This window comes from Ostrea edulis, chromosome 9, assembly GCF_947568905.1.
Source record: "Ostrea edulis chromosome 9, xbOstEdul1.1, whole genome shotgun sequence".
NCBI lineage: Eukaryota > Metazoa > Mollusca > Bivalvia > Ostreida > Ostreidae > Ostrea > Ostrea edulis.
This window is the reverse complement of record NC_079172.1, coordinates 44777339-44804986: the sequence shown is the minus strand read 5'-3', so window position 1 is coordinate 44804986 and position 27648 is coordinate 44777339. Positions and strand designations below refer to the sequence as shown.

The 27648-nt window shown below is 34.4% G+C and overlaps 2 protein-coding genes across 7 annotated transcripts; one reads left to right on the top strand and one right to left on the bottom strand.

The window, feature by feature from the left end:
• The first annotated feature begins 554 nt into the window (after positions 1 to 554).
• LOC125658245 (postacrosomal sheath WW domain-binding protein-like) lies at positions 555 to 11253 on the top strand. 6 transcript variants are annotated; one of them, XR_008798587.1, is made up of 6 exons: positions 555 to 571; positions 1008 to 1111; positions 1229 to 1251; positions 6877 to 7100; positions 9600 to 9675; positions 10828 to 11253. XR_008798587.1 is itself a non-coding variant. In XM_048889434.2 (5 exons), the coding sequence occupies exons 2-5, from the start codon at positions 1243 to 1245 to the stop codon at positions 10843 to 10845; spliced, it is 327 nt and encodes a 108-aa protein (XP_048745391.2). In that variant the 5' UTR covers positions 990 to 1111; positions 1229 to 1242; the 3' UTR covers positions 10846 to 11253. The 6 variants fall into 6 exon arrangements, 4 of the variants coding, with proteins under 4 accessions (XP_056005307.1, XP_048745391.2, XP_056005309.1 ...); XR_008798588.1 differs by lacking the exon at positions 555 to 571 and adding an exon at positions 632 to 646 and having other exon boundaries at positions 1209 to 1251; XM_048889434.2 differs by lacking the exon at positions 555 to 571 and having other exon boundaries at positions 990 to 1111.
• Positions 11254 to 14002: 2749 nt separating this feature from the next.
• LOC125658239 (uncharacterized) lies at positions 14003 to 27420 on the bottom strand. Its single transcript, XM_048889426.2, has 5 exons — positions 27263 to 27420; positions 19093 to 19274; positions 18777 to 18885; positions 17396 to 17542; positions 14003 to 16400 (listed from the first exon to the last, which is right to left on the bottom strand). Exons 2-5 carry the CDS (start codon positions 19270 to 19272, stop codon positions 16057 to 16059), a joined length of 780 nt encoding a protein of 259 aa, XP_048745383.1. The 5' UTR covers positions 19273 to 19274; positions 27263 to 27420; the 3' UTR covers positions 14003 to 16056.
• Positions 27421 to 27648: the final 228 nt, after the last annotated feature.

The following is a 27648-nucleotide window of genomic DNA, read 5'->3' as shown; positions in this document are numbered from 1 at the left end:
TCAGTGCATACAAAGTTAGATTCATCCGCTGGTTGTCTTCCTCCACTCATTTTATGGCAGTAGAAAACAGATTGTGGAAGTGTTGAATACATACTCCATCCCAAGAATTTTGGATTTGTGAATTTGAGCTTTTACGTTTTGCTTTTTATATTGCTTGTCAAAAAAGAATATACATTCTCGAAAAGTGAGCTACCCCGACAGCCCCCCCCCCCCCTTTAAAATTTTTTTAAACGTGGGTTCGACACGCCTGAGACGTTGGGCCAAACGTGAGAATAAGACCCAAGAACGACAAGTCGGAGTACAGATATATATATATATATATCATAATGAAGTTCCAGGAATTCAAAGGGAAAGTCAATAGGTGTGCAAAGCAGTTTTCAGAAAACTCGAACAATGACAGGTATTCAAACATGAGACCTTACGTTCTGGTCGCTGAACCTGCTCAGACCGATCGAGTTTTTGTTACATGTATACTGATAAATGCATTGAACAAAGTTATTAATGCGAACTCTGGATGAGAACAGATTAAGGGCGACCGGATTAAGAATACAAGAAAGCGCACTTTGAAAATGTAAAATCGACAGACTTAAATTCCAAAACAGAGTTTAATGAAGAACAGTGTAGCAATATAGTCCTATATCCTTGTGTAAATAGTTTATGAGATTGGGTATTTCTTTATTTTCACGTTTTTCTTTTAAAATGTCTTTATTGCAGCCAGATTATCAATATTTGTGACCAAAAAACTCACTACACTGAACAATTCTAATTTAACAATCTTACATAGTCAGTTTGAATAGTCCTTTTACCCAATGCCTTTCTAACAAAAGCAACTATAAGTTATGGTGCCGTAAACATAATTGTATTTGGTCTCTGTGATTTTTAAAATACAGCCAATTTTATTATCGCAACTGCTCGATACCAAATTATTGTATACGACAACACTAATGCTCGTATGATAATATAGCTAAAACAAAATTTTTTACACAACACGGTGATTTTAAATGCAGGTTATTTCAATCTGTCTGCGCACTGTGCCATAAAAACCCGTCATTCTCAGTGTAGGTCCTGACTAGCCAACGAGTGGTTCTGTTTAAACGTACCAGACGATTCAGTAAGTAGATTAACTCCTAGCAGAATTAAAGGCTAGGTCACATAAGTATCTCTATTCGTTAGCACTTTCATATGAAGAATATTTAAGTGATATATAGGATTTATATTTCCCTTTCAGTTACATCTTTGAAAATGGCGGCTGTAAGTATAAATTTATGTCGATATGTACATGTACAATGCAAAATGATTTTTCATCAGATTTCTTTACGTTTGATCTGTAAATGAAAGTTGTGTATGATTATTAAGGAATAGAAATAGCCTTTTGAAAGTATTGCTCTGTTCTATGTATTTGTCGATATATACCATGTACAAGATTTTCATTTACAAAATTACTTCTCACACTGTCATGTATGGTAACACTTGTTTGACTATCGCCATGGAGTATTGAGGATAATATCAAACTTTTTCATTAGACATGTTTAACCATGCGTCTTTTCTTATAAAAGGCACTAAGGATCGGGAAAAAATTACCTTTAAATTCAAAAAGATTCCTAGCTTGAGTAGATCATTTAAATATTTAAGTAGAATGACAAAAGCAATATGTTAGTTTAGATGTAGGCCTCGTAAGTTTGCGTTGATAGATATTTAATTTACCAAGAATTTAAACTTCCTTGTCGTCCCTAATGGCAGGACAAAATGTTTATTTACCAAAGCAGTGTTTATGATTAATTCTGCCCCGCCGAGCTGATTGATAATCGTTGTATACCATCTTCTTTACCCTTCATCTTATACATGTAGATCTACAGATAGAGTATAAAGAACGAGTCATAACGCACATGTGTGTTGCACTATATATATATAAAAGAGCAAACAAAGAACAAGAGCCACGAATACCCAAATATGGCCCTGTGATTTTGAGTAAAATAAAGTATCTTCATTCCAATATTTCATCATGGTATGAAATAGCTTAGACCTTCTTCTTTATAAATCCAGTGTGTTTTTTCCGCGAAAATTCACGCATATAGAAATTATAACATGCAGAACCCATAATAGTTGTGTTATTTTTGTAAAAGCTGATAATATCCAACAATATGCACCAAAAATTTGTATAACCCCCGGGCCTCGATCCAATAAATCTTAATGAATTGTAAATTAGTATATTACATACTGCATAGAAGTTAAGAGTTTTTTTGGATCGAGGCCTGGGGGATAAGTGACTTTTTACTTTTTATGTTCTGCAAATAACCGGAATTTCACATTCCATGCACGAAATCCGAATACTTTTCCAAACTATAGGTTTAATACAAATCGTAATATCTAAATATTATAGTTGGGGATTGTTCCATTGTCTTTTTACGAAACCAGTAATTATTCAAAGTTAATAAAATATTTATTTCAAACAATATTATTGAAATAAAACCGGATCCGCGCCATCGTCGGAATCGGGCTATGTACATCAATCGATTTTGCCCCCAAAACTTCAAATAGACTATATGCTCAATTTATGAACTTGAATATATATGTAATCATGTTAGGGATAGTTACAAAAACCTTGCACTAGTTAACAGTTTTAGTTATTTGATCAACCAATTACGATTCGAAGCTAAGTCCTCCAATCCACTCCAGATACAACCGAGATCCACCCATCTTTACTTCCACACATGTTCTTTATACGTTATCACACTATATATATTTTAATTATCTGAAGGTCGTTGAATTTAATAAATATCTGGCTTCACATGTTTCATCTCCGTGCATTCACTTTTCTTGGCACTGATGAGCATGTTGAAATCGCTGTCGCAGTACATAAAAGATTTGGAGGACCGAGGGGTGCCTAACTCGATAGGCTACTTAGATGCGAAGATACATTGGCCTATCCCGTATTGTTTAATGATTTCTAAAGTTATAGTACAATATATGGGTACCAGAAAAAAATTAGGCGTCCACATAACAATATAAAGAATAGACTGTAGGCTACAAGTCTCTGAGCTACAGATCTACAACATTCGTTCCGTTGTTTACGTGTTACAACCGATTTGGACATACATCATCGGGTACCGTTATATTTCGACACACAGCTATTCCGGTCCATTGCATATTTCATCCGTTAGAAATCAATATATAGAAATACATACAAATATGAATACGAAAAATATATCTAGCAATATGGATCTTGTTTTGCTTTTAAATGAAATTCATTGACAAACAGAATTACATTTGATCTAATTAGCAAAAATAAAAGGCAGTTAATAAAAAGGGATAATAATAATGAATAATTCGAAAATGAAAAAAAAAAAAAATAATGTAAAAAGAATGTTAACGAAAATAGTGTACATTTCATTGTTTCAATTATATTTATCATTGAAGATTCAGTCTTAACAGCAAATATTCAAAACCACAAATCTTATAACAAAATAAAAAAGACAAATGGAAAAAAGAAGACGATATCATTACTAGTAATACTGATTAAAATAGAGGTGAACATATGAATGACACTCGTTCCTGAAGTAAAAGTTGATGTATTTATTTTTTAAATATATTATCCTACATAATTAAGTAAAATATTACTAAGCATTATAGAAGGAATAACTGAACAAATTAAACCACACTGTCCTTCTTAATTTAGTTTGAGTGTTTGTAACATGGAGGAAGTGTCTGAAAACGGAAAAATGTTTCCTTCATGCATGTTATGTAAAGATAAGAACTAAACCTAATGACTGGAAGAAATGTGAAAGTGTTAAGATAATCAAATTTTATGGTGTTAACCCCTTGATTGATAAAATTCTTGTTTCTATTTATGTGAAAATAACATCCGCTTAATTTTGTTTGCACACTAACCAAATATATGCGAGGAGGGAGTTTGGTTCTATTATATGTAGCAGTATCAGAATAAGACTTTTTAATTAATGAATTCGTTTCATAATGTTATGGAGTTAATGATAATAATTAAGGCATTTTGAAATACACACAGGTCTAGATACTATTGTAATAAATGATCCGGATAGGAAACTAATGAAATTAGATAAATGGAACATATTTTACCTGATTATTAGTTCATGTGAACATTTTCTTAACCTAATGTAAAATACATTATATCCATATGGCTAAACTAAATGTTCATGTGTTATTCTGTACAGGTACGGGTACTTTTGTAACAGTTTTCCTGCCACCCCCACCCCCCCCCCCACCCCCACCACACACACACACATCATAAACGTAACTCCCTATATAGCAAAACACAAATAAAAGTGTGAAACATAGGATTAAAATGTTTACTCACTGTCCAAAGTTGTACATGTAGCAAAGTGCGTCTGAAATAACGCCGCTGTCCGAAGCCTGGATATTACTGTTTTTGGCATGATTACATGTACATGCGGGATAATAATAACACCCCCCAAACAAATAATAAAAATAAAAATCCGCAAACTTATAAAAGATTGTTAAAAGAAGTGATCAATATGCAACATAAACTACATGTAATATTGAAACGCACACACATATAGGTCAATAGATCTTATTCGTAAATCAACGGTTGGATCCACCGTGTTTTCGTGTACATTTTAAGATCCCCCCTCCCTCAAAAATATCGGTATGTGCAATAAATGGTTATACAGTTAAAATATTGGGATTGGGTTTATCTTCATATCATACTTAAATGACAAAGTTAAGTAACGAGGTACTGAATTAATATTACTTTAAAACTGTTGAATGGTTTCATATATCAAAATTTAAAAATATAAAGAGAGGGAAGGAGACAAACAGAGAGAGAGGAGAAAGAGATGTGCGATTATACTATATAGGTGTGTGTTTTAATATAGAATTAACATAGACAGATTTAAATATTTACAATATCATACGGTAATTAAATTGCACTGAATAGTGTTTTTGTTTCACTTTTATACCTAGAGAACTTTCACGTAAAAGTATATGAAACGTTGTAAAATTGTGACGTTACGTTGCAAAATTGCGACGTCAATAACAATCTGGCCAAAAAATGGGTACTTTGAAGGTCAATAACTAAAAAAATGAAAAGATATCGGAAAAAGGATAACATATTTGAAAAATAGATATTCTTGGTTTCTGTCCCCGAAAATAATATCATGTTCTGACTAAGGGACATTTTTGGCTATTCGTGGCTCTGGTTCTTTGTATAACCCCCGGGCCTCGATCCAATAAATCTTAATGAATTGTAAATTAGTATATTACATACTGCATAGAAGTTAAGAGGTTTTTTTTTTTTTACTTTTTATGTTCTGCAAATAACCGGAATTTCACATTCCATGCACGAAATCCGAATACTTTTCCAAACTATAGGTTTAATACAAATCGTAATATCTAAATATTATAGTTGGGGATTGTTCCATTGTCTTTTTACGAAACCAGTAATTATTCAAAGTTATTAAAATATGATTATTTCAAACAATATTATTGAAATAAAACCGGATCCGCGCCATCGTCGGAATCGGGCTATGTACATCAATCGATTTTGCCCCCAAAATTTCAAATAGATTATATGCTCAATTTATGAACTTGAATATATATGTAATCATGTTAGGGATAGTTACAAAAACCTTGCACTAGTTAACAGTTTTAGTTATTTGATCAACCAATTACGAAGCTACATGTAAGTCCTCCAATCCACTCCAGATACAATCGAGATCCACCCATCGTCTGCCCGCGCCTTTACTTCCACACATGTCCTTTATACGTTAGCACACTATATATATTTTAATTATCTGAAGGCCGTTGAATCTAATAAATATCTGGCTTCACATGTTTCATCTCCGTGAATTCAGTTTTCTTGGCACTGATGAGCATGTTGAAATCGCTGTCGCAGTACATAAAAAGACTTGGAGGACCGAGAGGTGCCTAACTCGATAGGCTACTTAGATGCGAAGATACATTGGCCTATCCCGTATTGTTTAATGATTTCTAAAGTTATAGTACAATAAAAAAAATATCGGTATGTGCAATAAATGGTTATACAGTTAAAATATTGGGATTGGGTTTATCTTCATGTCATACTTAAATAACAAAGCTAAGTAAAGAGGTACTGAATTAATATTACTTTAAAACTGTTGAATGGTTTCATATATAAAAATTTTAAAAATATAAAGAGAGGGAAGGAGACAAACAGAGAGAGAAGAAAGAGATGTACGATTATACTATATAGGTGTGTGTTTTAATATAGAATTAACATAGACAGATTTAAATATTTACAATATCATAATTAAATTGCACTGAATAGTGTTTTTGTTTCACTTTTATACCTAGAGAACTTTCACGTAAAAGTACATGAAACGTTGTAAGATTGTGACGTTACGTTGCAAAATCGCGACGTCAATAATAATCTGGCCAAAACAATGGGTACTTTGAAGGTCAATAACTAAAAAAAATTAAAAGATATCGGAAAAAGGATAACATATTTGAAAAATAGATATTCTTGGTTTCTGTCCCTGAGAATAATATCATGTTCTGACTAAGGACCATTTTTTGGCTATTCGTGGCTCTGGTTCTTTTGTGAACGGCATTGGATGTACTTTATCCCGATTTGGAAAATATTATATACATGTTTCAAGACCTTTCTGGTGTTTTCTTTCCTATAAATATTATGAAACAAATGAATATTATATTGATATATTGAACAAGCAATACAAACCATGAAAAACAGAGAACTTTGCTTCTACTTTAAAAGTATTCATAGAGAAAATATTTCAAAAATCATATATAAAGAGATTTTATAAATTTATAAAAAACCTTGGTTCATACACGAGTCACAAATCAAAGGTGTATGCATGTACAATAATGCACAACTATTGATTTTAGCCTCCTCCTGCATACGGTGGTCCACCTCCCCCAGCGGGACACGGTCCGCCACCCCCGGGTGCAGGATACGGCCCTCCTCCTCCTGGCGGAGGATACGGTCCGCCACCCCCGGGATATGGTTATCCTCAGCCAGGTTACGGGGCCCCGGTGGCGCAACAACAGTCCAATGTTGTCGTGGTACAGGGAGGCGGTACTAATACGGTTATAAGCGAGAGAAAGAGAAGGTACGTACATAGCAGATTTCAGGAGATCTAATATCTGATTGAATTCAAGTCTCGTGGCTGTGTGGTAGGCATGCTTAAGTGAGCCACCACTTCCTTGTTGAAGGGATATCGTTTGTGATTGTTCACTAGTTCCAATTCATAGTGGGATTGTCCACGCCACGACAACCATCAAAATCAAGAACCCCACAAATATAAGGAATTTTAGTTCATTATTGGTGTGTTTGGATGAGGTAGATTAGGACTGGCATCTATTTCAAATTAAAATTTGTTAGCCTTTGGTAAGGTCGTTTGAAACGTGGGTTAGAGCACAGGAACTTGGGGCATGGATCATTCCACCTCAAACCCCCCCCCCCCCCCTATTTTTTTCTGATCTGGGATATACTTATTTTTTCTACTTATGTTTTGTAAATATGCATTATAGATAATTCAAAACTGTTAATTTTCGTCTATGTCACGTATTAGAAAAAAAATATATCACGATTTCAGTGATTATAAGAAGAGCTCTTATGATCACTGATAACGTGATTTTTACTAATACGTGACATAGACGAAAAATAACAGTTTTTGGATGATCAAAAATGCATATTTATATTACATAAGTAGAAAAAATGAGTATATCCCAGATAAGAAAAATTAGGTGTGTGTGAAAGGGAGTGGGTGGGGTGGTGGAATGATGATGATACATGCCCCAAACGCCTGTGGATTAGATATAATAGCAAATTTACGCTGACTGCATACCGTTTCAATCATCGTATTTGTAGATTGCGATTGGAAAAATGTATTGCAGATGTACTATTATTATTTTTTTTACGTCTCTTTCGAAATATCGAAATGTCACTAGCTGTAGGTAAAGTTCTACACATGTGGACTATGCATGGCGCCGAGGGCCGTCGAGTAATGAAGGTTCTTTATCGTACCAACTTCTGCCGTGACACAGGACCTCGGTTCTTTAGGTTTCACTCGCAAGATCCATGACTCTTACTTATAAATGCCGAGTGCTTGGCGAAGGAGCGGTCACTACATACATATGTATTATTACGTCTTTGATTTGATGCGACCAAGACACGAGTAGGTCCCGAATCCACGACCTCCCGATCACGACGCGAAATGAATGTATTGAATGTATATGTGCATGCGACAAATATTGTAAGAGTCAAACATTTGTACGAAAACGCTACATATTCTTCTATATACTTGGTAGAAATTATTGTATTTTATTTCGTAAACTGATATAAGGTATAATGATACATTCTTCCGCTGTTCCTCGAATTCGCTAGCCTTATAAAGATCTCGGGCTCGAGATTCAAACTAACTCGAGACTTCCTCTTGACAGGGGCGAACGTCCAGACGACTGTTCATGAATGAATTATAGATAATTTTATTGGTATCTATTTGTCTGATTTATCTGTTTAAATATGGTTTTGTTCAGTATCTAGTTAATGAAATCTCTCATGTTTCGACTCTCTTAAAGCTGTATGGTCCGAATTACAATATTTTTTTCCATCTCGTAAAAACGCTATTAAATCATCGCACGTATGTAATTATGAAGCTGTGTGATATATCATACATTATTTCACCTGTTTTAACCAAAATTATTTGATTTTAAATCGATGTTTACAAATAACCGCGTCAGCCTGCTATTTCAAGTGACAGTCACGTGAACAGTTCAAACTTTCAGATCATCGGTGGTCTTATCTGTGTAAACTTGTGTATTTTGTTTCAACAGTACAGTGCCATAAGTTTAATAGAAATAAAAATATCAAATACCTCTTAGTATTTCGTTGTTTTACGCTCTTTCAGCCTTAAAAGTAGACAGTTGCGTATGAGTTAATACATCATATTGGGATTCCCCTGACGCGCGTGGGTCTATTTATAGACGTCTAACACTATGGTTTATATATGTACCACACTATATTTACTTTCTAAATAATATTCTCAGTTTTCTTTTACTTGCAGATGTTTTCAAGCATGTAATTAAGGGAAAGTTAATAACTTTATAAAGTAATTAATCTGCTTTAAAGTAATTATGTACAAAAATAATACATGAACATCGGGTCATACAGCTTTAAGTCGGCTTGCCAAGTTGGATTCTTTATTTCTGGAAGGTATTCTGCTGTAAGCATGATCTGTTCGGACAGACATTAGGTTCATATCTCTTTAGCTATCTGCAGCAACAGACCAGAACGTGCCCCATCATGTTTTGAATAAACCACTGTAGTTTTGTTGTTTCGAAATTTTCAGAGTTCTCATGAAATTATAATTTCATTGCGCTATGTAGCGCATTTATGAACCTTTCATAAAACGTTTGAGCTATCCTTCAGCAACAATATATAAGATTCTTTTCATAATCAAGTTGATAGGAAAACAATATAATATGTACTGTAAATTATTCACAAGTTACAAGATTATTATTGTCTTCAATGAGCACATTGATTTTACATATTATATACAACGATGTATGTTCACCTTTAGAATGTAAAAATTATTTTTGTTTCGCAGATTCCATGAAGAAACCTGCTTGAATCTGATTATTACTCTGCTTTTCTGGCCGTGGATAATTGTGTGGATATGTCTGGTAAGTACGCAGAAAAAGTAACCTACACTGTACATACGTCAACTTTTAAATGGACATTATACGAGTAAAAGGCTCTAGACTTGAATTCTGGGACAAGGTTATAATCCTCGATTTGGTTAAGAAAGTGAATTTGAATTCCTATAAACATTTCACCTCCCAAGCCAGTAGCGGATCTAGAGGGGGGGGGGGTATACCTCTTCCTAAATTGTAGATTGTCGCGTTTCACAAATTATCCGTTTTCTCGGGTTGGATTCGTTGATCGGTAATCTTACTCAAATAAAACATATTACCAGATTCTTTGTTGTTGAAACTTCACAGTAAGAAATAAACACATTAAATAATAATTTCATTATTTTCATTTTTTAATTTAGCAATGAGCGTTCATGTCTGCAGTTTGCATTGTTGACGAACACCTTGTCATGATTATAGCTGAAGAGCAACTGAAACTCGTGTATAAGAAAGTCAAATACCAATAAACACGCAATAAGCAGCTTAAATATGAAAGGGGAAGATAACGAACAGTGATCAATCTCATAACTCTTATAAGCAATCCGAAATTGAGAATTGGGCAAACACGGACCCTTGGATATATCAGAGGTGGGATCAGGTGCCTAGGAGGAGTAAGCATCCCTTGTCGACCGGTCACACCTGCCGTGAGCCCTATACTGTAAACGTATTATATTTGGCGTGTACGATATTTGGCGGAAATCGTTTTTTCAACAAGTTAACGTAGATTTGATTTAGCGCATTCCTGAATTACTTTAAACATCTAGATTTACGGCATTTAGCGATGTACTTGATTTAGCGGAAGCTGCGTTCCGCCAAAGGCTCTAAATAGAATACACAGCCAAATGTAATACATTTACAGTATCTTGATCAGATAAACGGAGTTATCCGTAGTCAAAATCAGTGTGCCACATAATCAGTGTATACTGTATGAGAATTTAAATTTCCTGTACAAAACTTGAACGCCAGAATGCATTGGTATCGAACACCTGCTGCCCTTATTGACTTCAAACCATGCCCTATTATGATTATTCATGTGACTGTCATATCGTAATTGTTTTTAATTTACTGGGTGGGTATAAATACAAAAATGAATACTTCACGTGTGTTTTATCAGTTTATCAATCTACAAAATATCATTTTCAGTGTATCTGTGATGTGTAAAGGATGCTGCGAACTTGGGACATTGACGTCAGCCATGGTCTACAACTTAATAACAACAGGTCTAGAGCAGGTCCGGAAGATCCTTTTGTTTTAAATATATACAATATAACAACAACGACATACCTGTTTATGATTTAACCTAGATGTTGTGTGGTGTTTACTTTTATATGCAGACTGTCGTTAAAATAACAAACAATGCAATTAATATCTTTCGTCTTTGAATACCATTATTTCATCTGCATCTCATGATTGCCCTACTGTGTTTCTGTTGTTGCAGAGAATTTCGTGATATATCTTTTCTTTGACCTCTTCCGTCCATTTCTTTTTATAGATGTAATTACATCATTGTTGTGTTTCTATCATAGCGCTGATTAGAATCATTTTTTAATAAAATATTTTTGAAACGTGCATGGTGGTGTTCTTTTTTGTTGTTGACATGTCGGGGTGAAAATTGCTCGTGTGTTATCCAGTAGATCATTGATATATATATATATATATTTCGATTGCAATGTGTATCATGTATGATCCTCTTAAATGTACGTTAAATAACTATCCCATTTCCATTCTCAATGACCGTGTAGCGTGTGACAGCGTGGCGAGAATTCCATCGTCATCGAAAGCAAGTTTTTAGACTTGCCTCGATGGTCGAGCGGTGTAGTGCGCTGGTTGCATGCTGCTAGGAGATTTGGTTCCGCATGTGGTGAGTTCAACCCCGGGTAGGGGCGGAAGTGGGTATCCAAATAAAGTGAAATTTTCTGTGCTTTATATATATATATATAGTCAAATCTCGATAAACCGCCACCTTTTGTTCTTATGAAATTATGGCATTATAACGAATTTGGCGATGAATTGAATTACTGCCATCGTGAAGAAATAGAGTTACCATTCTTTTATATGTAAGAGTTATCTTTCCTCTATTTACAATACTTATGAAAGTGAGCGATCGGGTAACATTCGGTAAAACAATCCTGTCTCGTCTATGTTATAAATATCTTTCAAATCATAATTTTTCATTACTTCTATTGCCTCTTTCCGGCCATCAATAATCAAACTCACATCAATTCCGGCACTTTCACCGCTTATAATTCTGGATGAAATTCCATGACGTTGTTTGAAACGAGTTAGCCACCCTTCAGAATATTTGAAATTGGATATTCCTAGCTCTGCATCATACTGTTTTCCCTTTTCAATTATCATATCCCCGGTAACAGGAATTTTTTTTGTCCTGACTTGCGTAAACCACATAAACAACGCCTTTTCTAAGTCAGTATTAAGTGCACTGCGGTGCCGTTTCCTGGTAGGCGAACCTTCAGAGATTGGGTCAGGGTTGGCAAGAATTGCATCCTTTGCTACTAAGATGTAGCCCACTGTCCTTCTTTTTATAGACTTTTCCCATAAAACAGAAAAATGATTTGCAATATCCTGATGGGTACATTTTGGATGATGTCTTTGGTACGTAATGATTTGCTTTTTCCAGTAACCTATATACTAGTATACAGGTCCCTGCTTTTTCTCATCGACATTTAACAGGACCCTCTTTCGTGGCGAAGCCATAGCTAAATTGAAATGTGTTTCTATGATGTATAAACAACTTGACTACAGTTCATCTCGAGTAATTTTCTTGTTTATTCAATACAGCAATTACTGGGATCCTTCTAATTCATTTCTTTTATTTACATTCTATATAGGTACTTTCATTTCTCTCGGGATACCAGTCGTTAAATTATACGTTCTATATTCAGCAAGATCCATGCACTATTTGTTTACAACTGCGATGCGTTTATGGGGAAATGGCTATCATTACAATTTTAAGGCAATAACATTGGAAAGTATGAAGTATCAAACGTTCTTTCATCGATTTGAATTCTTGAGTTGTGTTGGCATAACGACCATAGAACTTGCGGGGGAAAACTGATCACACGAATCAGTTGAAAGATATAAACACCATCTGCAGGTGATAATGAAATACTGATACATAATTAATATTGGAAGTTGACGATTGAATAGCTTAACTCATCCCGTTTGTCATAGTTGAGGTGAGTTGTTAGTATGCCTTTAATATATATTTTGAATAAAGTACGAAACAGATCATGCATATGTGGAAGACTCTGTGGTGTCTTTTATTTCGAGTTCATATATTAAATCGACATATGAATGAAAATTATTCTTGTTAATACCGTAGATAAAACGTCGGAGATATATCTAAATGTCGAGTTGAAGCAAGATATTTTGTCCTCCCATGTAGAAGCTTTTGACTAAATTCAGCCTCATAAGAATAGAAAAAACAGGCCAGCTAACAAAGGAGCAAAATTCGTGCTCATAGAAATTCCAACAGACTGTTGGAAGACCTGATCATCAAAGACTATGAAGATATTGTCTATGAAGAACTCCAACATATTCTTAATTTCAATTTCAGAGTACTTGTCCATGGAATCAGTGGTGTTTAACAAAGTAATTTTTGGATGACTGATCACTAGATATGAGTATTTTGTTTTTCCATTTTTGTTGAGAAAGCAACTGTCTAAAATGTCAAAAAGTATATTCTTTAATTCGTCGTGCGGTATGGTCGTGTAACGTGTTGAAAAGTTACAAGTTTTGATGTTGTTGATTTGAGAAATGTTTTACGATTTCAAATTTACTAAAAGTTCTTTAGAAATTTTTAGAATCCACATTTGATTTACACCACTTCTCTTATTTGTTGTGGCACAGTACATTTGATTTTTCTCTTTCACAGCAGTTAATAATTTCGTGAGGAACAAATATAGGGGCTCGATAGAACATTTACTGGATCCAGCAATGTATCTTTGTAAGGGTTTTGTGAAGAATAGGAATCCAGTATAGGTACGGTACTCAGATTCATATATCCATCCCATTGACTGGGATATTAAATGTGTCTAAGATTAGGCATGTTTTTGAAGAATTTCATCTTTTGAAAGGGCAGTTACTCATGCAAAAGTAACAAAACACTGATGAGGGATATTAGAGTGTCTAATCCTTGCTTAGTCTCCCTCATCATATTTTCAGCATGTCAGTTTTGTTTATATGTAGAGAAATGGCGGGCTTTCTGTATTAGATTTTGCAACATATAAATTTACATTTCGTATTAACTACGGGTTTTTGTCATGTGTCGAACAGAAATAAAAAAAAAAAAACAACCCAACTTTTTAAAGTTTATTGTGAAAAATACTTATATAGACATATAAATGAGAGAGAAAATGTTTCCTTCAATGTGTGATAATTGATTTCTTGCATAGCAAGAAATCCTATCATCGAATGACAAACAAAACATTCGTTACATGTACCGAATTTGTAACATGTACTCAGGATTCGAATCTGGAACATGTAGTCTAATCTGAAGAATTAATGTAAAATTTATAATGTGCAGTCATAGCAGTCAGATTCAAATCTGTAACCCGTAGTCAAATCCAATAGAATTGTATAGCATGCCGTGACTTTTTTAACATTTAGTCAGAGTCAGTTGAAATATGTAACATGTCAAATCTGTAACACGTCGTCAAACATGAAGCATGTACATGTAGCTATGTCTAGTCAAAGTTGTAACATCTAGCCAAAACTGGAATGTCTAGTCAACGTGAACATATTGTCAAGGTCAAATTTATAACGTAGACAAATTTGTAGCGTGTGGTCAAATTTGCAACATAAAGTCCGAGTCAAATATGTAACGTCTAGTTAAAGTCAAATCTGTATCATGCAGTCATAGCAAATTGAAATCTGTAACATGTTCATGTAGTCAAATCTGTAACATGTAGTCAAATCTGTAACATGTAGTCAAATTTGTAACACGTAGCCTGAGTCCAATATCTTGCATGTAGTTAGACTCCATTCTGTTTCATGAAGCCAGAATGAAATCCACAACATGTAGTCTAATAAACACAGAAGATGACTCCCGTATCTGGTGGTGATATAAAAATGAAATAAGGATGAAATCTATGAATATCTTCCACGAAACCGAATACATGTATATGGATAGAAGTATAATGTAATACTAAATGCTAACAGGAAACTTTTTGTACAAAAAATTCTTAATAAAAATAATGTTCCCATATAGGCAAGATATGCAAGCCTGCATTTTAAATGGATGGTGCTAAAGAATACAGGCTTTCACAAAAGAAGAGAAACTGTTGTAAAGTGATATTTCTCAAATTCTACCTCCTCTGTACAACTGCGTCATCGCCACTGCTTAATGTTCGAACTTCTTTTTGTATTTATCTAGCTGGTACATCTTGTCAGGGCACGAGTTTGCAAACATTCTTTATGTCAGTATACGGAACAGCTTATACAGTAAAAGACGTGCAGATTGAAGAATTCCAACAAATTAGGATGATGATTTTTAGATGTGTGGAATGCAATGTATTGTAATATACATTATAAAATTTGAATACCAAAACACGAACATTAAGCGCCATTTGTGACGTAGATTTGCCGTGAAAGAGGGTTACGAATGGTCGAAACAAGATGTATTGCAATTCACCAAAAAAAAACTTCGAAAAATATCATAAAAATACATATTGTTACCAGCATCTTATGTTCTTGATCTTGTATGAGCCTGACATATCCGAAATAAACAGGTTTAACTGAAATCGACTTTTATGATATACAAAACTGGCATGCCTATAAAGACCAAAGGCAAAACTGACATCATTCACAAAACATACTGATTATAACATTGTGCACCGTTCAAACACAGTGTTCTAAACGAAAACTATTCATGATATCATGTACAAATGCAACTAAGTGGGGAAGATTTATAATTGCTACATAGTTTTGAAAGCGTACATGACAAGGAACAACTCCAAATAGCATAATAAAGTTGACCTTAAAACCAGTATCTAGCTGACTATGCTCACTTAAACTCAGAACTCCAGCAGTAATGCGTCATAACTTTATGAGTATATGACGTATTACTGATGACGTATTGCTGATAGACAAACATACGAGTTTTTACGTGACTTCTACATTCAAATTCATTAAAAGAAAATAACCATTCTCGTGCAGAGAATATTCTAATTTAAAATGAACTTGCTAAAATTAGCTTCGGATCATTGACGTATACCTGTATCAGTTACGTCATGATAGTAGAATAATGAAGCATGTTGGCTGAATGGGTGATTATCGTTGTTGATTAAGATGTTGTACATCAAAATATAAAAAAGCTTCTCTAAATTCTAATATCTCTTAATTAGACGCAGTTTACAAATGAATGGAGTAAACTACTTGTTCTTTGTTTTGTATTGATATGGCTGATTTGGGTGGTCTGGATTTGGAGAAGATGTTTTGCGAGAATATGTCATCCTTATCCATATTTCGTTCCCTCTCTATCAACAGTCGTTCCTCGTGTTCTATATGTTGGTTTAGTTTGCAGATCGTGACCGAAGAAATCAAGCTTCCAGCAAACGTGGCGGCAAACCCAACGAGGAGCAAGATAAAACAGTACGGGAATGAAGTTTTTATCTCCTCGTTACGGTCAATAAAAAGATCTTCTATATTTTCAACGGTTTGGTACATTAAATATCCTAATGTTAAACAGCAGAATCCTGGAAATGTTAAAGAAAAGTTCTTTATATATGTGTATAAATACATAAAGATAGATAGAAAGATAACGAACAGTGATCAATCTCATAACTCCTATAAGCAATACAAAATAGATAGTTGGGCAAACACGGACCCCTGGACACACCAGAGGTGGGATCAGGTGCCTAGAAAGAGTAAGCATCCCCTGTCCACCGGTCACACCCGCCGTGAGCCCTACAAATGACTAGGTAAACAGAGTTATTCGTAGTAAAAATCAGTGTGCCAAGATATAATACCGTATAGCGGTGTTTTTTTTCTCCGGCGTGGTAAGTTTGGCTTAATTTAGTGGTTTGGTATTTTGTCGCCAATTTTAATGGCTAAATGTCTGTAATCATAACACGTGTTTTAGCAAGAAAAATAACTCTGTACATCAGTTGGGACACATATAACACTCTTCAGCTTTGAAGGTAAATATACTACTGGTTAATTTTAATGTCAGTTTTTCGGACGACAGTAAAACGTTTTACAGATAAGTTATCAACACTATGTCCGCTAAAATTAGTTTACCTTCATTTATGAGATAGAAAATCGCCACATTTTACATCCGCGGAAAAACTCCCCTATCCGGTATAACATTTCAAACAAGGTAATCGTATAGAAAAGACATATGCAGATAGACATATGACAGTATTCTACTGACAATGCTATTTTATGATTATTTTACAATGCTTTCACCATTTATCAGATGATTTTATAAAATGTTGACGATATATAGTCTTCTACGTCACTGTAACATATGACTACCAAATTACTTATCTTGTATAGAAACTAAAGCCATCGATCACTGGCTTGCTGGAAAAAGGCACGATAAAATACCCTTCCAATAGTTTTTCACTCTCCTTTTTCTTCTTGAGATGCCATTGCTTACGTTAAGATATGTCTTCATTGCATGAATTTAAATGCTTTTCTTTATGGACAAAATCATTCGTTATCCTTTAAGTTGGATTGTCTCTCTTACCTGACATAGCGAGAAGAATGGATACATAAATTCCATAACAGTTCATCTTTTGGTCCAAGACATGGAAGAATGGCCAGAAACACAGAGCTGCTACCCCAGCCAAAATGCACCCAAACACGGACATAGCCTGCAATTCTCCGGGGGTTCCTAAAGCAGACAGTGGTGTGTAATGTATAGCCTTAACAACAACACATTCAGTTTCTAATAGTTTTTGGGAGGTGAAAGGTCATAACGCTAGACTTGGGACATTGATCAAACACATACGACCAGGATGTAACAAGAATATATCAATAACTTAAAAAGGAGGGTTAGCTTAGTACGTTTCCAATAAGAAATCTACAGCAACATTACTAGATAAAACTAGTAGTAAAGCACATCGATTCTGCGTCTTGTTCGAATTTCCTCAGCGTTCAAAACTTAGAATGATTGCCCTTTTAATTCTTCCCAACCGTCCATTTAGATATATACATGTTATTTCAGTATGATGACGACAGAAATCCTCTGTCAAAATATACATGTATAAAATCACATATATCCAACACTCAGAAGCATCCCGTTAGGTTCGTCATGGCGGGTGTTACAAATGGAACGTCATATTTCAAATTTGCCCTCTCGTCTCAATTGTACAGATCAGTGATAAATACACATTTTATAATCTTCACTGGTTTATGAAGTGGGGTGGTTTGTTAATAAACCTAAAAGCCCTTCAATTTGATCACATGACCGCCCCAAAGTTTTTCAAATGGTTATTTCCCTCATAATTAAATGAATTCCATGAGGAGATAGACCTGTGAAAATACTATTTAACGCAATAATCGAACGTCCTTAAAATCCTTAAAACGTTTGATGACTGTATTCTGTAATATACATGTACGAATGAAGAGTTTCTGTACAATAATTACCCTTGATAATACTAAAGACATATTAAATTTGTCAATTTCGCCTTAGATTGATTTTGTACTGTATATACATTGTAGTCTACACATAGCAGTGAAGAGGAAGAAAAGACAGAAACCGCTTGTCGGGTCGACAGTTCCATTGGTTGACAAATTGACGTATTTGCGAGAAACCTTAAAAGTTTAAAGCAGGGTTAGATTAACGATTACTGACGAAATTTCTTATTGAATTTTAAGGATATAAAGCCAATGAGTCAATTAACGTCTGTGATTATTTCATACTTCATGTATATACACGTGGCTGGTTTTGTTCTGTGTATCAATGTCGTCGTCATCTTATTTGTAGGTATGTCTTTGAAAAGCTCTATTCTATGATTCTTTGTGTGTTTATTTGAAAATATGATTGGTACCGATTACAATAATTCTTATTCATTATATAAAAATTATAGCGAACTGATTGTTTTTTAACAACGCTTATTGTTTACCTTCGAAATATTTCACGAGTTGGTTTGGGTTCGGTCTGTAGTCCTCAATATCTAAACAACGCCCGCTGACACATATCTTCATGGTCCAGACGCCTATTTGTATGGAAGCCTGAAAAGTATACCATTATGATTTATGGCATTAGAATACATCAAAATCTTTCTTGGTTTCGTTGAAATGAATTACGCAGTCATTAAGGTGTCTTAGCATTCGCGGCTGATGGGCAATTGTTACACTATAGCGAGTGTTTATTACTCCGTGGACATATTTGTCAGAAATTCATTATAGATCATAAATCATATAATAATGAACACTCACGTGTTTTGTCTCGTTTTCACCCATTTTAAACATGGACGGAGTGACCCAAGGTGCCCTCTGGATCAAGTGTTCGCCCTCGATGATTTTCCAACCTTGCGTGACACTGGCGGCAATCTGTAAACCTAAAGCCACCAAGGCAAGGAAAAGACACAGGACCATAGAACAATAGATCCCCTTCATGGCTGTAAAAAAAAAAGAGTTTCATGTAATACGCGCACCTGCTAAAACAGCAATAAGCCCCACCATCGTTGGACCGGACAGGTTATTCGATTACGATATAATAGTGTGTTGTAGCCATCAATCCATTTGTACCATGAATAGTGCTTATATACCAATATGCTTTGACTGACGAAAACGGAACAAATAGTTGGCATTAATTGTATAATATTTTTTATACGAAATCAACGTTAGAGTTGAGAGAAGTACAAATGGTACACGCACACGTGTATCACATTGATGAGTATCAACAGCGATTTTGTATTGTTAATTCCTGCTTGAGATTATCATAATGTGGCAAATACTAACGAGGTACCTGTAAATCAAGACATTGCAGCCTAACTAGGAAGACCCACAAATATTAAACGCACACCACTTTGGTTTATTGGGGCTGTCCTTTGAATATAAAGAGCTTTACCACGAAAGAATCACGCTGCATATACAAAACCAAAACCTCTCCACGAGCTCTTTTCCGTCATTGTGATATCAAAAACTGACACTAAATGTCATTAAAGAGAGCACCTGCATTATATTTTCTTTATGCGAAAATACATGTATATATGTTGAAAAGAAAACCCTATAATGAAACAAATTTGTAATAGATGATGGATATTTTACGCACTGAAAATACCTTCCTACAATAAAACACACCATTAAAGTAGGTACTTTTATGATATGTAAATATGAGGTTTCTTGGGAACGAAGGGGGGAGGAAAAGTTCAATCTCAAAACAAAAGAAGATTTATGCCAGACAAGACCCGCGTGTTTACGGATAATTCATGGGCATTTTTATGCAAATCATGCTAGATTTCAGTATAAATGTAAAATTTATTAACAGTTTCACTTATAACCACACCTTAGAATAGAAATTTTATTTATGTACCAATTAAAGTACAGTTATTATACATCCCTAAGTAATAAGATACTTTGATAATAAAGTAATCAGGATCCCGACTTTCAACAGTATTTTTTATTTTTACTCTTCCGTCTACCTGCTTTTTAGTATTTTGTTATGCGAGAAATTCCGACTTCCTTGTATAGTTCATTTTTCATGGAATAGGCGTGGTCAATTTGGAGTAGATCGAAAACCAAGCATATAATTATCACCTCAATGTATCGAGCCTTATGCCATGCCACTTTATAATGAAATATTTGAAAAATGAATGGTGCAAACCACTGCATTAAAAAAAACTTTTCCTTGATCCCAAGTATGATGATGATGGATTAATATATGTGTGTAATCTGAAACAAGGCAATATGAAGCTACATTTAGATTTAGAGAGAGTTGTTATACTTGTACACTGTGTATAGCTTGCCTGAGCTCGCAAAACTACTGATATCCAGACAATAGTTATCAATGTTCTGTATGATGGGAAACTAACTACATATCTCTTTTTTTATCTAAATGTTTTACCGAGCAAATTCGGACTTAGCGGGAATTGAAATGTTCTTGTCTCAGACTACCATGCCTTGATGATTGATATCACCGTTTTCTTTTCTCGGGATATGCCATTAGAGATAACGTGCTGTGTCAGTGTGAGAAAAAAAATCACAGTTTACAAACACCCTTCAGCAGCCCCTTTCAGGACATTTATTTCAATGTATTAATCAATGTCATACATTGTGCTGTGTATATGTTTTCTTAAAATCACATTCAGTTTGAACCAAAGCTCTGTAGAGAACCAAATCCCACTACACGTTCCGTTTCATGCATTCTCGTACAGTGTGTAAAACAAAGAAAAATAACAACTGCTACTATACTGCACAATCCATCCCTTACTTAAAATATATGGTGTTTTGCAATCTCTTTTTTTAAATCTTCACAAAGAAATTGCTAGCTAGATTTTATATTAGTGCCCAACTAAAAGTATAATTCTTCTATTACCATAATGTTTCTTGGTTGTTTTCGGTTGTTGTTTTTTAAATGGTTTTTATCACATAACTTATGGGGAAACAGGTACAACATTGTATCATTTATCTGGTGAAAACAGTTAATTATGAAGCCCACAGTTAAATAATACAGAATTCATTAATATTAATGAATGTAATTAAGTAAGTACTTCCAACTTATTATCTCCATATATCATGTACAGCTTCCCTCCGCTAGTCACAATATGTTAATGAATTATACTGTCAGTAGAATCTACAATCATGCAGTCACTAGAATCCAACAGAGGGCTCGATATAGGTTCCATTTTAAGCAATTTGTATAAATACGAAAATTGCAGGAAAACGTTATTTCAATAAGTATTTGCCGAACAACATAGCTTTTCGATACTACAACTTAAGATTTAGAAAATCATTTTCATACATATTCATTTAACATCATGTGCGGTAAATAAAAATGAATATGTCTACAGTTGTTTTCTAACTGCTATATATCAAAACGAGCAAAGTGAAGTCTTGAAGTATGCAAATCACATGCCTTGGGCACGACTAAATTGTCATCGTGTCCTTCCATCAACTTCAAGACAAATCGAGTGCATATTTCCTTTGCTATATCGTTCACACCCACAATTTGATTTTTTTTCCTTTTCAAATTTCCTTGACAAAACATGATTGAGTTATTTCCTTAACAAGGATGTCTGAACTCGATAGAGAGACCTTGACACGCAATAACGTCCCTAAGAGTACCAAAGCCATTGAAAGTCGAGCGAATCCACTTGTGTTTTCGGTTTTTCTTTCTTCAGATTATATATATATATATATATATATATATATATATATATATATATATGACTTCCGGACTTCTACAACTTATGGTAATAGAAATTATTACGATTACAATGTATTTATAACATGATCACTGATCGTTATCTTCACCTTTCATTGTAACAACAGTATGTTTTCCCATCATGAACATCGCTAATGTTCTGTGGTTTCGTTGTATATTAATTGTCGTTCTTTTCGAGGTTGTGCCATATCACCAAGTAACCGATGGAGCACAATTTTAGCTAATTACGAAAAAATAAAGGATATCTTTCCGTGATTTTTTGGGAGGAGGGGGAGGGGCATCCACAAAATTAGATGCCGATCAAAATTTATGAAACTACGGAATTTGGTGATACATAATGTATCATTATGTCATTTGGAATAACTACATGATATTGTCATTGGTATAAGTGGCACAATTATCAATTCAAAGGACCATGTTCAGTTAACCTCTGTTGTGAAAAATCACTTGCCTATACAATGTATGTAGAAGTTTGGAAACACTCTGTCCACCCTAGTGGGAGGTTCCTTGGAAGGAGATGTGTATCACTTTTGATAAGCGATTGCACCGGTGTTTTCAGGACGCTGTGACTGAGTGTTTGTTTTAAGATATCTGTATACATATATTATACATATCATAATTGCAGCTATAGATATTTGCTCGACTTAATGGCACAAAGTGATGGAAGAGAAATACTCAACATAAAACACTTTAAATGCCTGAAGATTTGAACTCCAAAACACGGAAAATATCTTAGATTGATCCTCTTTCGCCTTTGAGAATAGTGATCCAGTTACCATTCTCAAAGACTACATGAGTGCAACACCGTTGCGAGAAGTATATGCATCGGTCAGCAATAGCGGGTTTTTACATATGTCTGAGTCAGCTTAGGTAATGTCTGTCGTGCCAACAGAAAGACATTCTAGTCCTGTTACAAAGGAAATGAGCTTAAGGATGAATTATAGTCATCATTCAGACAAATTAGAAAACATGCTCAATACCTGCATGTATTTTCCTTAGTTATAAAACTTATGGGTCATGAAGCCACATTACTTCTTTACATTTACATGTAACGCTAAGAACTTAAATGTTGACATCAATTGATTGATTGATGTTTTCCGCAACACTCAACAATTTTTCTGTTATATAGTGGCGCCCAGTTTTTATTGGTGGAAGAGAGAACCCAGATACAATGTACCTAGGAAGAGACCACCGACCTTCCGAAAGTAAACTGGGGAACTTTCGCACTTACCGGCGCGCGCGGGATTGACATCAACGATGGTAAAATATTACTTTGTTCCCTCCTTGGAAAAAATTCAAAATAATGACCTTTTTCTCCAATCAAAATCACGGCAATGACAGATTTTTAAACCTGTAGGAATAAGTCATTGCTGACAACTTTAACAGGGTATAGTATATTTAAAGATATTTTGAACTTGCAACAGCTTTTGGGGCCATTTTAGATAACCTACCATTAATCATTTCCTAAGAAAAGAAGAGAAAATCATTTTCTCTTTCTTATATGATCCGATACTCTAATTCAGAATTATTTTATCACATGTTTGCTCCTTTATCCAATGGATATCGCCCATTACTTCAATTCTCATCACTACACCAGTTATATTTTCCTACGCCGTTTGTGATGTCACGAACAAACGTCAATTTTATGCACAGTGTAGTTTGTTTACAAAATGTCAGGAAGCAAAAATCCCATCAATACAGTAACCGGGGAAGGGGGTTGACATGTGATAAACAGAATCTCCCCTGATTTGTGGTTTAATGTGATTTATATCCAACTCGTTGTTCGTTTTTTATCCCCTCGCCAAGACTTGGGGTTAGAAAACACAATTCGTTGAATATAAATCATACCAAACCACAAACCATGGAAGATCCTATATCTATGTCATTGTGTATCTCATTACTCCGATGTTGTTATATGAAAAAGTCTTAAGCATTGTGTGTATGGCAGTAATACCGATCAATGTACAAAAATTTACAATGATCAGAGGACATTCGGTCGATCTACTCTTTATCTTACTGAATTCGCCAGTGTGTATTAGTTCTGCGTTACATGAAGATAGAAATAAGTTTAAACATAGTGTTCACGCTACACATTTGGACAAAATTTGTAATAAATCAGTTGTATATACAATGTATACTCTTCTAAATAAAATTCCAAGGTCCTTTGGTATAACCAGATTGTGACCTTGAAGTAACATTGGCACAAGAAGAAGCGTAACAATTACTTTCATTATATACATGTAGTTGTTGATTACAACGTATCACATTTTAACGCGTACATTCAATATGACAATAGCCCATCCTTAAACTTTTATGTTTATAGAAAAGAAATAAATTATACACATGTATTTTTGGAAATACACGAGAGTATGAAATGCAACGTTTCAAGCCTGTATGATTTTCATGTAAATTATACCGGCTTGAAGCGTTGCAGTTCATACCCTCATGTGTTTTCAATGGTGAAATTTATCATTTATGTTTTCATTAAACTTTCAGTCTGTCGGAAATCCCAGCTGTTGAATTAGCCATACTATATTCATACCAACATCGTTCATAACTGCAACGCAACCAAGGAAATGATTGTCATTGCAATTCGTAAAGATGCCCTGGAAATGTAAATATTAAAAAATGGTGGTAATCTGTGATGCTTACAAATACAAATCAATGTCGAAATCCTTTCAGTTTTATAGACCCGTGGTGTGGTTTGAAAGAAGTGAATGTACATTGAAATTATTATGAAAGTCTTCTTGGGTTAATATACATCCATATAATCATGATAAAATCACTTATTCCAAATGGTTTTGAGTGTCTTCATGATATAACTATCTCCAAGAATTGATTTCCTCCATGAAAATACATATTGTAACCAAGTGAACTACCGTGAGGACTAACACACGCAAAAACTCAACCACGACAAAACGTCACCGTGGAAATTGTTTTTTTTTTTTTCTGAAACGAATCATAACTTTGACTCTGCAGATTTAAAATCGTTATATGGTATGTTTCCAAAAAGAAATCTTCACAATCGCATTGCGGCGACAATGGTCTCCTACCCGGAAGTGCATTACTTTTGTAACACTGTAACGTTCAATTCTTAGCGTTTATCTGTAAGAGTCTGAATCATTAACTCGGTGATTGTTCTTTGTCCTTCGTACATAATATTCTCCAATTACAGAGCAATTGCCTAGACCATGGACTGTCCCTTAACTTCATATCCAAACCAAGGGAATGTACTCTTGATAATGGTGCTATTCGGTAAACGTAGCAATTTACTAGCACCTACATACTGTATATGCTGTGAAATCTTTCATTTGCTTGGTGATAAGTTTTTGTTGTTTAATATGAGTAAAAGTTGTAGTGCTCTTAATTGTGTGTAGAGTTGTCGTTCTTTTAAGAAGTTTGTGGAGGAAGTGAATTCGAAAATATGTCACAATAGGAACGAAACTTTGATCCCATGAGAATTCCCGAGTTTACAGTACATGCTCTAAAGTATAGATAACATAATAATAGCACACTGGCATCAACCAATCGGAGAGCGTATTAGATTTTTTCTAATTAAGCGATTGAAACGATTCACTGAAATGATTTGATTTTACTTGAAATCTTTAAAACATATCACGTTATTAATTTCTGAGGTTCGAATTATTTATCATCTGAGGTCAGTGACGGGAATGCATAAACAGATCAAACTGTATAATTGAACATCTTGAAATTGATAAGGTCTTAATCATCATTTAAATGTATGGTAGTTAATTTGATTACCATAATCCACTGCAAAAATGAGTCACATCACTTGTTAAAGTAGAGTGCTCATAATTGTCCGAATACTGTCTTTTCAAAAAGTTCTGACAAATTAGTTTTTTTCCGAAAGACAAAGGAGGTATTTGGAAAATGGAGAAATGAAAAATGAAGACCTATTTATGAAATACGGACACTGCCTAAGACCTTTGTAAACAACGATAATGGTATTTTGTCATTCTCTGAAGACAGGGTTTTTTATTGTTTTCCCTGTCATGAGGTGGAGTCGGGGCATTGTACTTTAATTCAAATTTTATTAGTGCAATTTAAAACAAATGAACACCGTCTGTGAAGAAGTTACAAATTAAATTATGCAATAACTCAGTTGTTGTGGGAAGAAGTGCTTCGTAGTTTGTCCTGACTGTCAGTGGTGAAAATGATGGAAGATCTTTCCGATTTGAATTTTAAGGGTGATAAATTAGCTAGCGGGACGATAGGTTTGATATAACAGGTATATTCTGACCTTCAATGTTGGGGAAAAGGCAAAGCGACACTGACAGAGTGTTCCAAATTCAAAAGAACTCAGTAATGTATTCAAATGTCGGTCGATTCAATATTCATTTCGTCTAAAAATAAAATGACAGTGGACAAACCGTACGAAGCAAAGAAAAGTGCCTATTTCCTCATAATAAATATCAAACATTTATTTTGGTCCTCATTAAATGCATTTTTCGCATTATACGTGATTGTATACATTAATAAATGCAGACTTTCCGAGAAGTCGATAAGCGCGTTAGACTCTGCGCTTTGAATTTGCACATGTAAGGTAAAAGCAAAACAGAAATAAAGTTGGTCAGCAAAATAATGAATGACACTCTTTGATGAAATACAGTGTAAAATACAAAAATCAGGGAACGGAGTAAAGTCTGTCGATTTCGTTTAACAAGTGCGACAAAATAAGATACACATTTCACAAATTTTGTAACCAAATGTATATGATTAAAGTTAATGAAGGAAGGTTTCATCAGCCTTGTAAGATTTAAAGTAATTACTTCGCTAAGTTAGTTAATAAATCACCGTGTTAAACTTTAAAGTCTAGTAGGATATACTCATATCAACCATATTGAAATAATTATCTTAAGCATGTACTAAAGCATAGATCTTCAGTACTCAATGTGTTAGAATACCATTCTTTTTTTTTATAGAAGAAGGGGAAAAAAAACTTCTTATAAAAATCGTAATTTTATCACTACATCATTATCTTACATTTACGGTCATATTCGAAGTGGAATAAAGTTAAACATCAGTTGGTAATATTAAATCAAATACAGCTGTAAATCTGTTACGTAATTCTACTCTGTGCCAAATGATTAAATTGTCAAAGTAATTTGTAACTTATTTAAAGTATCTTTTCCATTTCCCCTACACCTTTTAACTGAATTCAAAATATAAGTAAAAAGAAAGATTCCCAGTAAAACTCACCGATTACAATCTGTTGAAAACAAGTGAAATATCCAGATTTCTTTAAGCCGTGACAGCTTTTTAAAGTTTCAGGAGTTAATTAGAAATGGCCGGTGCGAGATGAAGGACCACGTGCATGTGCACACACTGTGTAATATATTCAGTATGCCCCGGGCGACGAAGCAGCAGCCCGTTTCAACGGTCAAATATATAGTGTCGGAAATTTTAATTAATTGGTTTATTTTCGACCACCGTTATATTCGCCACAGTGTTCATTTCCATGAGCTATTTATAGTTTCTTGTCATAATTTTAGAACCGTGAAATCATCCGAGGTTTTTGCACAGAATTTGGTCGGAATTGTGATCCATTGTCACGATGTAATTTCGTATATTCATTTGTGAGTTAT